Here is a 13801-nt window from a genome sequence, read left to right as displayed (position 1 = left end):
TCATCATTCACCTTTCTCAGTGAGGCTGGCCCTGTGCTCACTTTGAAAGAGGACTGGAGACTTTGGCATTCAAAGATTGAACAACTGACTCTGAGTCCATAGTGTCCACTGGGTTGGGACGCAGTAGCTCATATTGCACTAAGGAAGAGATTGTATTTATTCATGTATTGGTAAAGGTCACATTGCACAGCCTGTGGTCGTTGGTCCAAGCGGTTCACTTATGGGGGCAAAGCTTATGCCTCGGCAAAACACGGCATGACTGCGAGGAAGATGCACACGTGAGAATTTTCTTTGAGGTAGGGTCTCATTTAGCCCAGGTCGATGCCCCATTTTCCTCTAAACTTGGTTGTGATCCTCTTTAGGCCTCAGACCCGTCATCTGTGAAGTGGAGGCAGTACTGGGGCTGCGAGGTGAATGGAGAGTATGAATGTGGTAGGAAGAAAAGCTTATTAGATGTTGGCTATTGTTAGTTAGAGCATGCAGGTGAGTCTGTCAGCCTGGCTAAGGAGGACTTTTGTCACTCAGTGCAAAGTTCTACTCATTCATTATTACTGCGCAGGGCTTGGGACTTTCGGCAGCATTCCAAATAGGTGAGGTGGCCGAGGGATCTAGGGTGGGCCGAACTGGGTGTTGGTGTGGTTAATTTAGTGTCATTTGAGACAAGGACTTGCACAGAGTTGGTGATAAGATTGTTTGTAGCAGCAGCAGCAGCAACAGCGGCTACTGTCTTCTGACCTTTCCTTTCCTGGCTCCAGTGCTGAGGAAGTGTGATGAATAATGGCAGTTTCGGTAGGAAGTTGAGCAGGTTAGGAATCCATCTGTTGGCTTTTCAGCTGTGCTCTTCTGATGTTGAAATCACCAACTGCTCTGTAAAGTATGTGGCTCCTGGGTGACTTTGTTGCTTTTGGGTTTTCCCCAAGATTGAAACAAGATTGATTTTCAATTAGCAGCTTGGTACCAATATTAGAAGGTATTTAAAATTATTCCAGGGAAGAAGTCAGTGCTTTTAAATCTAGAGGCTGTACTAAACGCAGCCTCTTCCTTTCACTCCAGGAAGTACTCTGCATGGTTGATGGCGTCCTCTGAACACCGTCTTATCTGTGACCTGTGTTCTGAATGGAGGAGGCAGAGGGTCTTCCTCTGGGGTCTGTCTTTTCAGTTCCTTTTTCCTCCTCTTCCCTCCTTTGTTTCTTTGTTTTAATTGCTGGGACTTGAACTCAGATCTCATGTTCAGTGAGGCCTACCTCTGAGCTATATCCCAGCCTTTCCTTTTCAGCCAAAGCACCCCGCCCCCTTTCTGGATATAGATACTCAGGCTGACCTCCGTGACATGACTTGACCCTTGAACAGGCTCTTTTGATACTGATGTCACAAGGCAGGCAGTACAGCTCTTCATCCGATCCCTTTGGACCCTTTTCTGAGAGTGAGACACTTGTCCTTACCAGCTACAATGCATCCATGCTCCTGACTCAGCCCTGTGCTTGTTCTTTTCTGTTATCATTAAGAAATTTTTTTCCATTCATTTTACACACCAATCAAAGATCCCCCTCTTCCCTCCCGCCCCCTCAGCCTCCCTCTCCCAACCCACCTCCCACTCCTTCCCACAAGAAGGCAAGGCCTCCTGGAGCATGAGGAGGCACATCCTGTAGAGGCAAGTCCAAGCTCCGCCCCCTGCCTCAACCTGTGCTTTTTCTTGAATGACACTTACTGGAGAGAATAAATACCGTGAGCTCACTTTACTCCTCTACTTCCCACCTCTTGCTGTCCGTGGGATAACGCCCAAATCCCTTAGGATGGTACACAACTCCCCTTAAGCTGCCCGGCCGTAGCCTCTTTCTCGCCCCTCACGGTGTCGGCTGCCGCTGTTTGTACCTTCTCTGCATTGTCTGTCTGCGTATGCTCCTCGTTTGTCATTTCTTAGGAGGACAGTATCTTCTCTACTCCTTCTCTGTTGGTCTCCCTGCCGTTCGGTGCCTTTCGGGCTCCCATAGCTCTGTAGCAGGGCCTTACGTGAGCATCCTTCACAGTGTACTGTAACGGGGCTTGGTACTGTTTTCCAGGCTGGACTGCATGCGCCCGTTTTTCCTTTGGTGCCTGGTTCCAGCACTGTCAGGGATTCGTTTAAATGACCTGTCTTCCGTAAATGACCTTCCTGTGCACACATAGAGAAGATACACATTTCATCTACCTTAGGAAGTATAGCATAGTCTCCTTTAAGAAAAAATTAAAATATATGTAATGTGTCTGTGTATATATGTGTACATATAGGACTTAGTTTGGAAACGACAGGGTTAAGAACAACGTGGAATTTTTGTTAAGTATTCTGTCTGTAGAGGCCGTAAGTCAGTCTGTGTCATTTCTGAGGCACCATCCACTTGGTGTTTTGGGACAAGGGCTCTCACTGGCCTGAGGCTAACCTGGCTGACTAGTGAAGGTCTTGTTGCCTTAACCTTCCCACCATTGGATTGCAGGCCTGTACTACCACACCTAACCTCTTAATATTTCCTAGGGATTGAGCTCAGGTTTATGCTTACAAGCAGGTGGCTAGCTCTCCAGTCTTTCTTAAGTTTTAAGATTTTTATTACCTTGCTTTTGTTTGTCCAGGCTGGCATCAAACTGGTGATCCTCCTGCCTCAGCCTCTGAATGCTGGGATTACCCATGGAATACCACCACACCCATGGAGTTTGAAGTTTTTTAAGTCGTTTTCTGCCTGGCGTGTGTTGGGGTAGGAGAGTGGATGTACCTGTCTACATTCAGTCATGATGGGAGTGTGGTGGCCCTGAGGAAAGCCATTCAAGCAGCATCAATACCAGCAGAATAATGTCAAGTCCTGTGAGGCTTTCCTGGCTAGAGGCCCACTTCTCCTCACCCCTCCTGAACCTCATGCATTTGAGGCTATAGAGCTGCTTGGGACTCTTCTCTGCCAACCTCATGAGGTGGTGACTGTGACGTTAGATCCTTATCCTGTGGCTCTAAGGAATAGTGTAACATGATGTGTTGGGTGCTATGACTCTAGTCATCTCTGATTTCCATTGTTAGGAACTCACCAGTCAGCATCTTTGACAGTAAACAGAACTCCACTGTGACACATGTGTGCCAACAAGGGAATTGGTCGTAGTGGCACAGGTATGACTCAAAGAGCTGTCGGCTTCTGAGAGCCGTGTTCGTATCTCCCCTATCTGCCATTGCCTTTTCGTGTGTCTCACTATCTGCGGAACGGCCGGCTCACTCTGCGTCACCATGCTGTGGCCTACTTTTCAAGTCTGCAGTTGACGCAGCCAGCTTGATTAGCAGCTTTGAGCCTTTCAGAGAAGTTAATAGGAGAGATGGTGGTTAGCCTGTGTTTGTAAAACCCTTCTTCCTGTTAGTTCCCATTGCAGTAAACGGGGAGAAGTGGGTCCTTCCCAGAGACGGGGCACTGGGAACTGGGGTCTGGGGAAGAAGGGAGTTGGGGATTGGACAGTAACTACAGGCTTCTCTGAGTTACTTTGTCTCTGGAATTTAGAAAAAGAATTTCACACCTTGCATAGTGGTGTACACCAGTCATCCCTGCACTCAGGAGGCTGAGGCAAGAGAATCCTGAGTTCAAGGCCAACCTGGGCTGCACAGTATATTTTGAAAAAGAGAGGCTACTTCTTCTGATGTAAGAACAGCATAGTCCTCGCCCCAGCTGGCCGAGGTGTTTGGAGTGCATTCTAAGCACTAGTTGACAAATGCCACAGTTTTCATCAGCTGATAGAATTTAGTGAGTCCCTTTGCTTTCTCTTCAGAGAAGGATGATAGAACCTGACAGAAATCATCATGCTTTCATGTATTTATTCGCCTGTGACGGAGAATGAAAACTCTGAGTGAGAATTCCTAAATTACCAAACACTCACCTGCACATGTACACGAATAGCTCATTCAACCTCCAGAAGATTGCATCAGACTCAGCTCCCCTGACAGGCTCCCCGGACTCCCTGCGCACCCCAAGTTTGAGAAGCCTGTCCCCAGATTTGTGGCATCTCCTGGATGGAAATCCTATTCACATCCAAAATAAGGCTTTCTTGAAAGGGTTCTCTAGGGAAGCAAAGACACTCTGTCTCATCTTTGCGGCAGCCGACTGCCCTCCAACTGCCTCGGCCACACCCTCGTTTATTCTGATGCCATGGTTTAGTCTGAATGAACATAGCCTTTTACCTAAGTGAAATGAAATGAACCCAGTTCATTTGCTGACAAAACTGTTGTGTCTTTTAGTATTTTCCAGTCAGGGAAATCATCCCCATGGTATCATTTATTGTGTTTCTCTGTCCTGTTTTTGTTTTGTTTTTTGTTGTATTAGGGATTGAACCCGGGACCTCATATGCTAGGGAAGTGCTCTACCACTGAACTATACTGGAAGCCTAGCCTCTTTACACTGTTTGGGTGTGCTGGGGCCTAATGAGTGACTGGGGTCACAGGCTTGCACCACCAGCCTGCCCTTTTCCTTCCCTCCTTCCCTCCTTCCCTGCTTCCTTCTTCTACCCATCTGCCCTTGGCTGGGTCTCACTCCGTATCCCAGGCTGACCTAGACTTCCTTGTGTAGCTCATGCTGTTCGAACATACAATCTCTCTGTCTCTCGAGCCTTGGATTCCAGGTGTGTTTGAGATTAGGTGTTTTGGTAGGAATACTTTTTAGATGACTTGGATGACTTCACTAGGAAGCTTAGTATCCTGTCATGTTAACAAGTGTTTGTACTAAGTCACTACTTAGCAAAGGAGCAAGCATCACTCATTCAATTTTACAAATTATCCTTGAATATCCAATAAATGCTGAACACAAAATAGAGGGACATGAGGATAGATATTGAGAAACCGACATTGAGCCAGGCCTTGATTCTCCAGTAGAAGTGATTGCAACTCGGGGCAACATCTTGTGGTTTTAAGTCACTTGGAGTAGACAGTGGGTATTGCAGGTGTCTTCACTGAGTCCTAAACTAGTGTGCTACATAGAGTAGTTGGATCTGTACAGGCTACGTACTGTCCTGTGTCCTCTGTCTGTCTGTTATAGATACTTTATCTGTACTGACTACATACTGTCCTGTGTCCTCTGTCTGTCTGTTATAGATATTTTGTCTGTACTGACTACATACTGTCCTGTGTCCTCTGTCTGTCTGTTATAGATATTTTGTCTGTACTGACTACATACTGTCCTGTGTCCTCTGTCTGTCTGTTATAGATACTTTGTCTGTACTGACTACATACTGTCCTGTGTCCTCTGTCTGTTATAGATATTTTGTCTGTACTGACTACATACTGTCCTGTGTCCTCTGTCTGTCTGTTATAGATATTTTGTCTGTACTGACTACATACCGTCCTGTGTCCTCTGTCTGTCTGTTATAGATATTTTGTCTGTACTGACTACATACCGTCCTGTGTCCTCTGTCTGTCTGTTATAGATATTTTGTCTGTACTGACTACATACTGTCCTGTGTCCTCTGTCTGTCTGTTATAGATATTTTGTCTGTACTGACTACATACTGTCCTGTGTCCTCTGTCTGTCTGTTATAGATATTTTGTCTGTACTGACTACATACTGTCCTGTGTCCTCTGTCTGTCTGTTATAGATATTTTGTCTGTACTGACTACATACTGTCCTGTGTCCCTCTGTCTGTCTGTTATAGATATTTTGTCTGTACTGACTACATACTGTCCTGTGTTCCTCTGTCTGTTATAGATATTTTGTCTGTACTGACTACATACTGTCCTGTGTCCTCTGTCTGTTATAGATATTTTGTCTGTACTGACTACATACTGTCCTGTGTCCTCTGTCTGTTATAGATATTTTGTCTGTACTGACTACATACTGTCCTGTGTCCTCTGTCTGTCTGTTATAGATATTTTGTCTGTACTGACTACATGCTGTCCTGTGTCCTCTGTCTGTCTGTTATAGATATTTTGTCTGTACTGACTACATACTGTCCTGTGTCCCTCTGTCTGTCTGTTATAGATATTTTGTCTGTACTGACTACATACTGTCCTGTGTTCCCCTGTCTGTTATAGATATTTTGTCTGTACTGACTACATACTGTCCTGTGTCCTCTGTCTGTCTGTTATAGATATTTTGTCTGTACTGACTACATACTGTCCTGTGTCCTCTGTCTGTCTGTTATAGATATTTTGTCTGTACTGACTACATATGTCCTGTGTCCTCTGTCTGTTATAGATATTTTGTCTGTACTGACTACATACTGTCCTGTGTTCCTCTGTCTGTTACAGATATTTTATCTGTACTGACTACATACTGTCCTGTGTCCTCTGTCTGTTATAGATATTTTGTCTGTACTGACTACATACTGTCCTGTGTCCTCTGTCTGTTATAGATATTTTGTCTGTACTGACTACATACTGTCCTGTGTTCCTCTGTCTGTCTGTTATAGATATTTTGTCTGTACTGACTACATACTGTCCTGTGTTCCTCTGTCTGTCTTTTAGAGATAGACTGGACTTTTTTTCCCCTAAGATGACTCAGTATCTCTTGCTTTTAACTGTTGGTTTTCTTTGGAGAGAGAGGAGCTTATTCTCTGACATGTCTCCTTTTTCTTCCTGAATCTGTGTCTGAGTTATGTTTCTTTGCCTAGATGTCATCTTTAACTTGTTCCTTCATATAAGGGATGCCTACCGCAGCCTTTCTGTTTGGGATAAGTAATAGATATAAATCTTAAAAATCTAGTTTAATATACTGACTATCACTAAAACTTGCTGGAATTTTCTGTCCACTTTTATTTAAAAGATTTATTTATTTATTTATTTGGTTTTTTGAGATGGTTTCTCTGTGTAGCTTTGGAGCCTGTCCTGGAACTCACTCTGTAGACCAGGCTGGCCTTGAACTCAAGAGATCTGCCTGCCTCTGCCTCCCGAGTGCTGGGATTAAGATGTGTGCCACCACCACCCAGCTCTTTTTTTTTTTTTTTTTTAAGACAGGCCAACCTGGCCTCATATTTCCTATACAGCCAAGAATGACCTTGAACTTCTTGATCCTCCTGCCCCCACCTCTTTGAGTGCTGTTTTTACCATCATGTTCTGCCACATCCTGTTTGTATATGTATACATATATGTAGTCAGTACAGACAAAATATCTATAACAGACAGAGGAACACACAGGACAGTATGTAGTCAGTAGAGACAAAATATCTGTAACAGACAGACAGAGGACACAGGACAGTATGTAGTCAGTACAGATAAAATATCTGTAACAGACAGAGGACCACAGGACAGTATGTAGTCAGTACAGACAAGGTACATGTGCATGTGTGTGCTTATGGAGGCCACAAGTTGATATTGGGTGTCTTCTTTAGTTGCCCTCCATGTTGTTTTTGAGACAGTCTCTCACTGAGCCTGTTTGGCTAGACTAGCTAGCCAAAGAGCCTCAGGGATCCCCCTGTCTCTGCTTTCCCAGTGTTGGGATTGCAGGTGCACGCTGCTGTGCCCAGCTTTTACACGAGCATTGGCGACTGAGTTTAGGTCCCCATATGCTCGTGCAGCAAGTACTTTACTGAAGGAGTCCTCTCTCTACATTCTGCTTTTGTTTGTTTGCTTGCTTTTGCTTTTCATGCTGGGGATTTATGCATGCTAGGCAACAGCTCCAGCTCCCTAAACGTGCATTTAAGAGTAGCTTGTTAAAGGCCGGTGAGGTAGTTTAGTGAATAATGTACTTGTTTGATCCCTTACATGGTAGAAGGAGAAATCCAGTTCCTACCACTTGTTCTCTGACCCCCCCCCACACATACACACAGTGGCACGTGCCTGTGCTTGCATGTCTATACATACACAGTAAATAAAAGTAATAACAGTAGCTTATTAAATCAACATAAACGTCCTGAGCAGAGGTGGTAGTTTAATATGTATTCTAAAAGCGTGCCTTTATTGTTATTTTGGGCCCTTAATAAAAGAAAATCGTGACCTTTTGCTTTTGTATTTATTTATTTATTTATTTATTTATTTATTTATTTATTTATTTATTTATAGGAAATTCACACAACTGAAAAGGAATTAACGCAGAAGGAAGTCTCTCTTCACTTGTTGCCAGGTAACGGTCATGTTAGCATCATATCTCACACTCAGCTCAAGGCCAGAGATCGATTACGTCATCCCTAGTGTTGCTGTTATAAACTCTTTTGTTCTCATCCTCTGGCACAGAACAGTGATGATGTATCCTAATAAAGATGCCAAGGTCTTCAGTAACCACACACCTGGCTCAGGGTGTTACAACATTTGGAAGGAATTTTCCTTGTTTCCCTTTCCTCCAGCCTGATGGGAATAAATGAGAAATTCTCACTTCTTTCACAAGTCAGTGAAGCCTTTCTGAGGGTGTCCTACTTGGCTTTGTCCAGTATTTCTGGTCTCCACTCAAGAAAATCCTAGTCCCTGGAAGAATCCCTTAGTCTGCATGTACTTCCCGCTGCCTCTGTCCATAGTTGCTCTCAGATCTCACAGCTGCCTGGGCCTCCAGGACTGGTGGTGGGAGCCTCACCCATCTGTCTGCTGGTGTATCACTTCTGAGTTCAAGAACAGAGACCTCTTGGTGGCATGTCTCCCTCTTATGTGGAAAATGTTGCCAACTGTATAAAAATCCTTTCTTTTTAAGTGTTTTGTTTATTTTGAAACTGGGTTTCACACAGCTCAGGCTGGCTGGGATTTGTGACCCTTCTGCTGCCTCTCCTGAGTCCTGGGCTCACAGACGTGCATGCTGTGTCCCGTTTCAAAGGGTTTTCTTTTCCTCGTAATGTGTGTTTTCCTGTAACAAGGATGCCTGACTTTTTATCACCCCTCCCCCACACCTCCAAGACAGGGTTTCTCTGTGGAATCTTGGCTGTCCTGGAAATCACTTTGTAGACCAGGCTGACCTCGAAGGTCTGCCTGCCTCTGCCTTCCAAGTGCTGGGATTAAAAACTAGATCAAATGAATTTTTAACCAACAAGTGAATTCAGAGGTGAAGAAAGCCGGAGGGAGGCCCTAGGGGAAGACGGTTATCTGTCAGATGACAAGAAAATCCCTCTGTTGTTGTTGTTGCTGCAGAGTTGACTCTTATTTCCTATGTGTCTGTCTCTTCTTGTCCTCACCCAGACACCAGCAGGTTTTCTCTGCTTCTGGGGAGCAGAGGCTCCCCTGGCTCCACCCTAGTGCTTTGGGCTATGGAGTCTGTCTTCAGGAACTATAGCTTCTACTGTGGGCTGGGTGCCTGCAGATGGAGCGGGTGGGGGTGGGGTGGCACTCGAGAGGAAACGCTTTGAACTAAGAAAGAGAGACTGTGCCCCCTCACCTCATGACCTCCGTTTCTCTCTCATCCTCCGACATGAGCCAGCACCCCTGTCATCTGAGGGAGCTGCACAGAACCCCTCCCTGGCTCACACAGAAAAAGGGGCCGAGTCTGAATCCGGGCCCTGCGGCCTGCCTGCCTGCCTGCCCGCCTTTGCTCCACTTCTAGTATGGTGGGACACCTACTGTCAGAGTAATAAAAACATCAAGATCTACACTAGAGAAGGTAGCTGAAAGGCAGGTGAAGGAGACACAGCTCTCATCCCAGCACTTGGGAGGCTGAGGCAGGAGGATTACTATGAGTTAAGGCAGCCAGCTCAGGCTACACAGTGAACTCAAAGCCAGACTGTGTAATCTAGTGAGACCCTGTCTCCAAGCAAAGGAGAGAGAAGAGGCTTGAACTTGTGAGAGGTCAGAGAAGTCTCAGCATGAAGTGTGTCTGGGCCATTTGGTTCTCTGCTCTGCTTCCCTTCCGCTCCTCTGTTTGCAGTCCCTGCCCCTCTGGAGTGGGCTGGACTGTGGGTTTGTCCTGCTGTACACCGTGAGAAAACGGTTCCGTGTGTTCCCCAAGGCCTCTGAGGAGAGCTGCTGTGTCTCCATCAGGTGAACAACTGCTCTGTGAAGCCAGCATAGTCATGAAGTACGTCCAGGAAGACTCCTGTCTGAGTGGCGTCTACGGGAGACTGGTCTGCACTGACTTCAAGATCGCCTTCTTGGGGGATGAGGACTCCGCCCTGGACAACGGTGGTGTACGTATGAGCTGCGCTTGCTGAGTGGTAGGGGAAGTGCCGCTGGGATCCGGTGCTGCCCCTGCAGCCTTTCTCCTCCCCACACAAGCAGAGGCCAGCCTCTCGTTAGTGGTCTGCCCTTGCCCTGCAGGGGCTCACGCCACCAGGAGGACCTCCTAGAAATCCTGACCTGTGCTTCATGCTTGCTTTTGCCCTTCCAAGCCGACATCATCAACTCTTCCCCGATTGCTACTGAATTCAGCACAGCCTGAGTCACTTGTTGGACCAGCCTCTCCCACCGTGTCCAGTTCCTCATGTTCCCCTCTACTAAGCTCTTTCACAGATTCGGGAACTGGGGTCTGAGGTTGTTTCTGTTTGTTCCGAACCTAGTTGCAGTGTTGTTGTGAGACTTGTGACTACTTAGGAGGGAGCAGTAGAGGAGGGCCGGACAGCACTACACCCGGTGGGAACCCCACGGGGCCCCGCCTGACCCCCGTGTGCCAGCTGCCCTGGACCCCTTTGCTTCGCATAAAGCAGCACTGTTGCTACTCTCAGGCTGGCCCCCTGCACCGCTGTCCACTGCAGGGCTTGGCTCCTAGAGCTGAGCAAAGACAGCTTTGCCAAACACTTGACTCTCAAAGCAGTGCTTCTCAAAGCTGCCCAGGTAGGTAGCTTGTCTCCGCCTGTCTGCACTTGTGTGCAGAAGGACTACTGTTACGTCTGCACTTGAGTTTTAGTGCGCAGTGAGTGGGTTTCCTCGGTGCAGCCCAGAAGTGGCATGTTCTCCCTGGACTGAATCAGCTGGTTCTCAGGAGATTTTCTCACATGTACTGCAGCATCCCTTTCTTGGGGGCATGGGGGAGATGTCTTTCTCAGTGTACAGTGGAGAACAGTGATTTGCTTTGCTATGAACATCTGAGTTTATTGAAAGGAGTCACAGTTATTTCTTTTGATTTTTTTTTTCTTTTTAGGAAACTCAGTTTAAGAATAAGATTGTGGGAGCAAATGATGTTCCACTTCACTGTGTGGATCAGATTTATGGAGGTGAGTGTCTCCTTCCCTTGTTACTTTGCCTGCCTCAGAATATATAGCAATAATGATGATATTCGTACAGTCTGTTTAACTGTGTTACTTAAGTTACCGTGTGTAAAGCAGCTTTGTGAATGGTGAAGTGCAGCATAGAGTAGCTACCCAGGCTTCCTTGGGTGAAGTAAACCAAGCTGGGCTTGGCTCCTCCTCTCTACCTCATTCTTTTAAGATTTGTGTGAGTGTGCACGTGGGGGTCAGAGGACAACATGCAGGAGCTTCCACCTGTGGGTCCTGGGGATCGAACTCAGGTCATCGGGCTTAGTGGCAAGTCCTTTACTCATTGACTCACCTCTTTTTTTGGTGGGCGGGGGTTTGGGGAGACAGTTTGCTTGTTTGCTTGTTTTAATGTAGCCCACTAGCCTCAAACTCTTTATCTTCTTGCCTCTGGCTCTTGCTCCTGAGTGCTGAGTTTTCAGGTGCAAGGCAGCACACCTAGCCGGAAGCCTGTTTTCTCATCCTCACACCAGCCTATTCTGAGTTGGATGTTGATCAGTTAAGGTTCATTGTATGCAAGTAATGGGCATGTGCTTGACACACATTAAATGCTTGTATGACAGTGTCCTTAGAAAACATAGTATCATGTTCAGTGAGTATACACAAGGAAAATTTAAAGAAAAAAGAAAAAAGAAAGAAAAGAAAAACCTGAGCCAGATGTGATGGTGCATACCTTCAATCCCAGAAGGCAGAGGTAGGTGGATCTCTGAGTTTGAAGCTAGCCTGGTCTATAAAGTGAGTTCCAGGACAGAAACCTTGTCTAAAAAAAAAACTTGATTGTATATTAGGATATCTTTTCTGCTGACTTAATAAGATTGCCCTTCCAAACCTCACTCTGTTTTCTTTTGGATGTTTTCAGAAATTGTTCAGCCACGTATGGTATTCTCAACCCCAGTAGGTGCTGAGTGAGTCCAGGCTCTGGAGCAGGGGTGGAAATGTTAAGAGAGACTCTAGCCATAGATGTAGGAGTTGGCCAGCATGAAACTGTATCCCCAACACTCTCCCTTCCATCCATTATGAGCTCAACTTTTGCAGTTTGGCAGCTTTTCCTTTTTAAGTATTTATTTATTTTTAAGTTTTATATGTATGAGTGTTTGCATATATATATGCATGCCCATGCCTGAGGAGGCCAAAGAGGGTGTTGGATCTCCTAGAACTGGAGTTACACATGGTGGTGAGCCTCCCTTCATGTTTGTGCTGGAAAGCAACCCTCTCTTCTGCAAGAGCAACAAGTGCTCTTAACCACTGAGCTATCTCCCTGGACCCAAGGTTTATTTAGTGTGTGTGTGCGTGTGTGTGAGCAGAGGTCAGAAGAGGGTATCCAGTTCCCTGGAGCTGGAGTTACAGGCAGTTGTGAACTGCCTGACATGGATGCTAGGAACTGAACTCTGGTCCTTTGGAAGAGCAGGAAGTGCTCATAGCTGTGTGGTGATATATTGTGTTCCCTAATAAAATTTGCCTAAAGATCAGAGAGACAAAGGAACAAGCCACTGCCTCGTCTTACCTCTAGGACTCCTCAGCCTGAAAAACTTCAGTTCCTGTCTCCTCACGCCTTATATACCTTTCTCCACCCGGCCATTACTTCCTGAGATTAAAGGCATGTGTGCTTCCCAAGCAAAGGCATGAGATATCAAGTCCTGGGATTAAAGATGTGTGTCACCATACCTGGCTCTGTTTCTCTCTTATACTGAGTCAATCTCATGTAGTCTAGGGTGGTTTTAAACTCACAGAGATCCAGACAGATCTCTGCCTCCCGAGTGCTAGGATTAAAGGTGTGTGTCACCACCCCCTGGCATCTGTATTTAATCTAGTGGCTTGTTTTCTCTGATCTTCAGCCAAAGTTTATAAGGGCACACAATTAGCTGCTGTCTCTCAGACCCATCAGAGCTGGGCTTTCTTCAGGCTGTTGGAGTCTGCTCTGTCCATTTGAGTCTTAGGCTTATTCCTGAGGAATAAAGAATCCTGCTAGAAGCCTGACGTGGTGGCACACACCTTTAATCCCAGCACCTTAGAGGCAAAGGCAGGTGGATCTCAGAGTTGGAGGCCATTCTGATCTAAAAACTTAGATCCAGAACAGCCAGAATTACCCAGAGAAACCCTGTCTTGAAAATCCCAAAACAAACAAACAAACAAACAAAACAGTCACAAAAAAAACAAAAACAAATACTTCTGGGAGAGACTTCTGTCCTTGAAAGCTAACAGTCTACCTGTTCCTTTAGCGTGAATTTGTTGCCATGTAACATTCATTTCTACTCATGATTTCATCATTGTTCTGTAGTGTTTGATGAGAAAAAGAAACCTCTGTTTGGACAACTGAAGAAATACCCCGAGAAGCTTGTTATCCACTGCAAAGATCTGCGGGTGCTACACTTTTGTCTGAGGTACACAAAGGAAGAGGAAGTCAAAAGGGTAACTAGCTGCATGTGTTTTTAGGTTTATTTCCCGTCAGGGTTTCCCCCACTGACTGTAGGTTTTGCTTACATTGCCTGGAGGTGGAAGGGAGCCTTTCACTCTGAAGATGAAGCTGTAATCTCATTCTTGGATTAGTGTGTGAGAGATAGTTGGGACAAGCACCATAGTGCTGGTTACCTAGAGCTACTAAAGGGTGAGTGGGAGGTGATGAGTGAGGTCAGGGTCTGCTGGGGAATGGGGAGGAAAAGACAGCTAAGGCTGGCCCTTCCTCTACAGTCTGCCTCACACACGAGTGCTGACT

The 13801-nt window shown here is 46.0% G+C and overlaps 1 protein-coding gene across 1 annotated transcript in view; it reads left to right on the top strand.

Annotated features, from left to right (window-relative positions):
- The window catches only part of Mtmr12 (myotubularin related protein 12), a 70919-nt gene that overhangs the window by 22345 nt on the left and 34773 nt on the right, over positions 1 to 13801 (top strand). The window contains exons 2-5 of the mRNA XM_052743100.1: positions 7988 to 8048; positions 9881 to 10026; positions 10977 to 11049; positions 13367 to 13497. Of these exons, the coding sequence (XP_052599060.1) occupies positions 7988 to 8048; positions 9881 to 10026; positions 10977 to 11049; positions 13367 to 13497 (411 nt within the window). The remainder of the gene's footprint in view (positions 1 to 7987; positions 8049 to 9880; positions 10027 to 10976; positions 11050 to 13366; positions 13498 to 13801) is intronic.

The sequence above is a fragment of the Peromyscus californicus genome, unplaced genomic scaffold, assembly GCF_007827085.1.
Source record: "Peromyscus californicus insignis strain IS unplaced genomic scaffold, ASM782708v3 Scaffold_18__1_contigs__length_77618521, whole genome shotgun sequence".
Lineage (NCBI taxonomy): Eukaryota > Metazoa > Chordata > Mammalia > Rodentia > Cricetidae > Peromyscus > Peromyscus californicus.
Note: the sequence above shows the minus strand (reverse complement) of the source record. Positions and strands in the feature narration are given on the sequence as shown.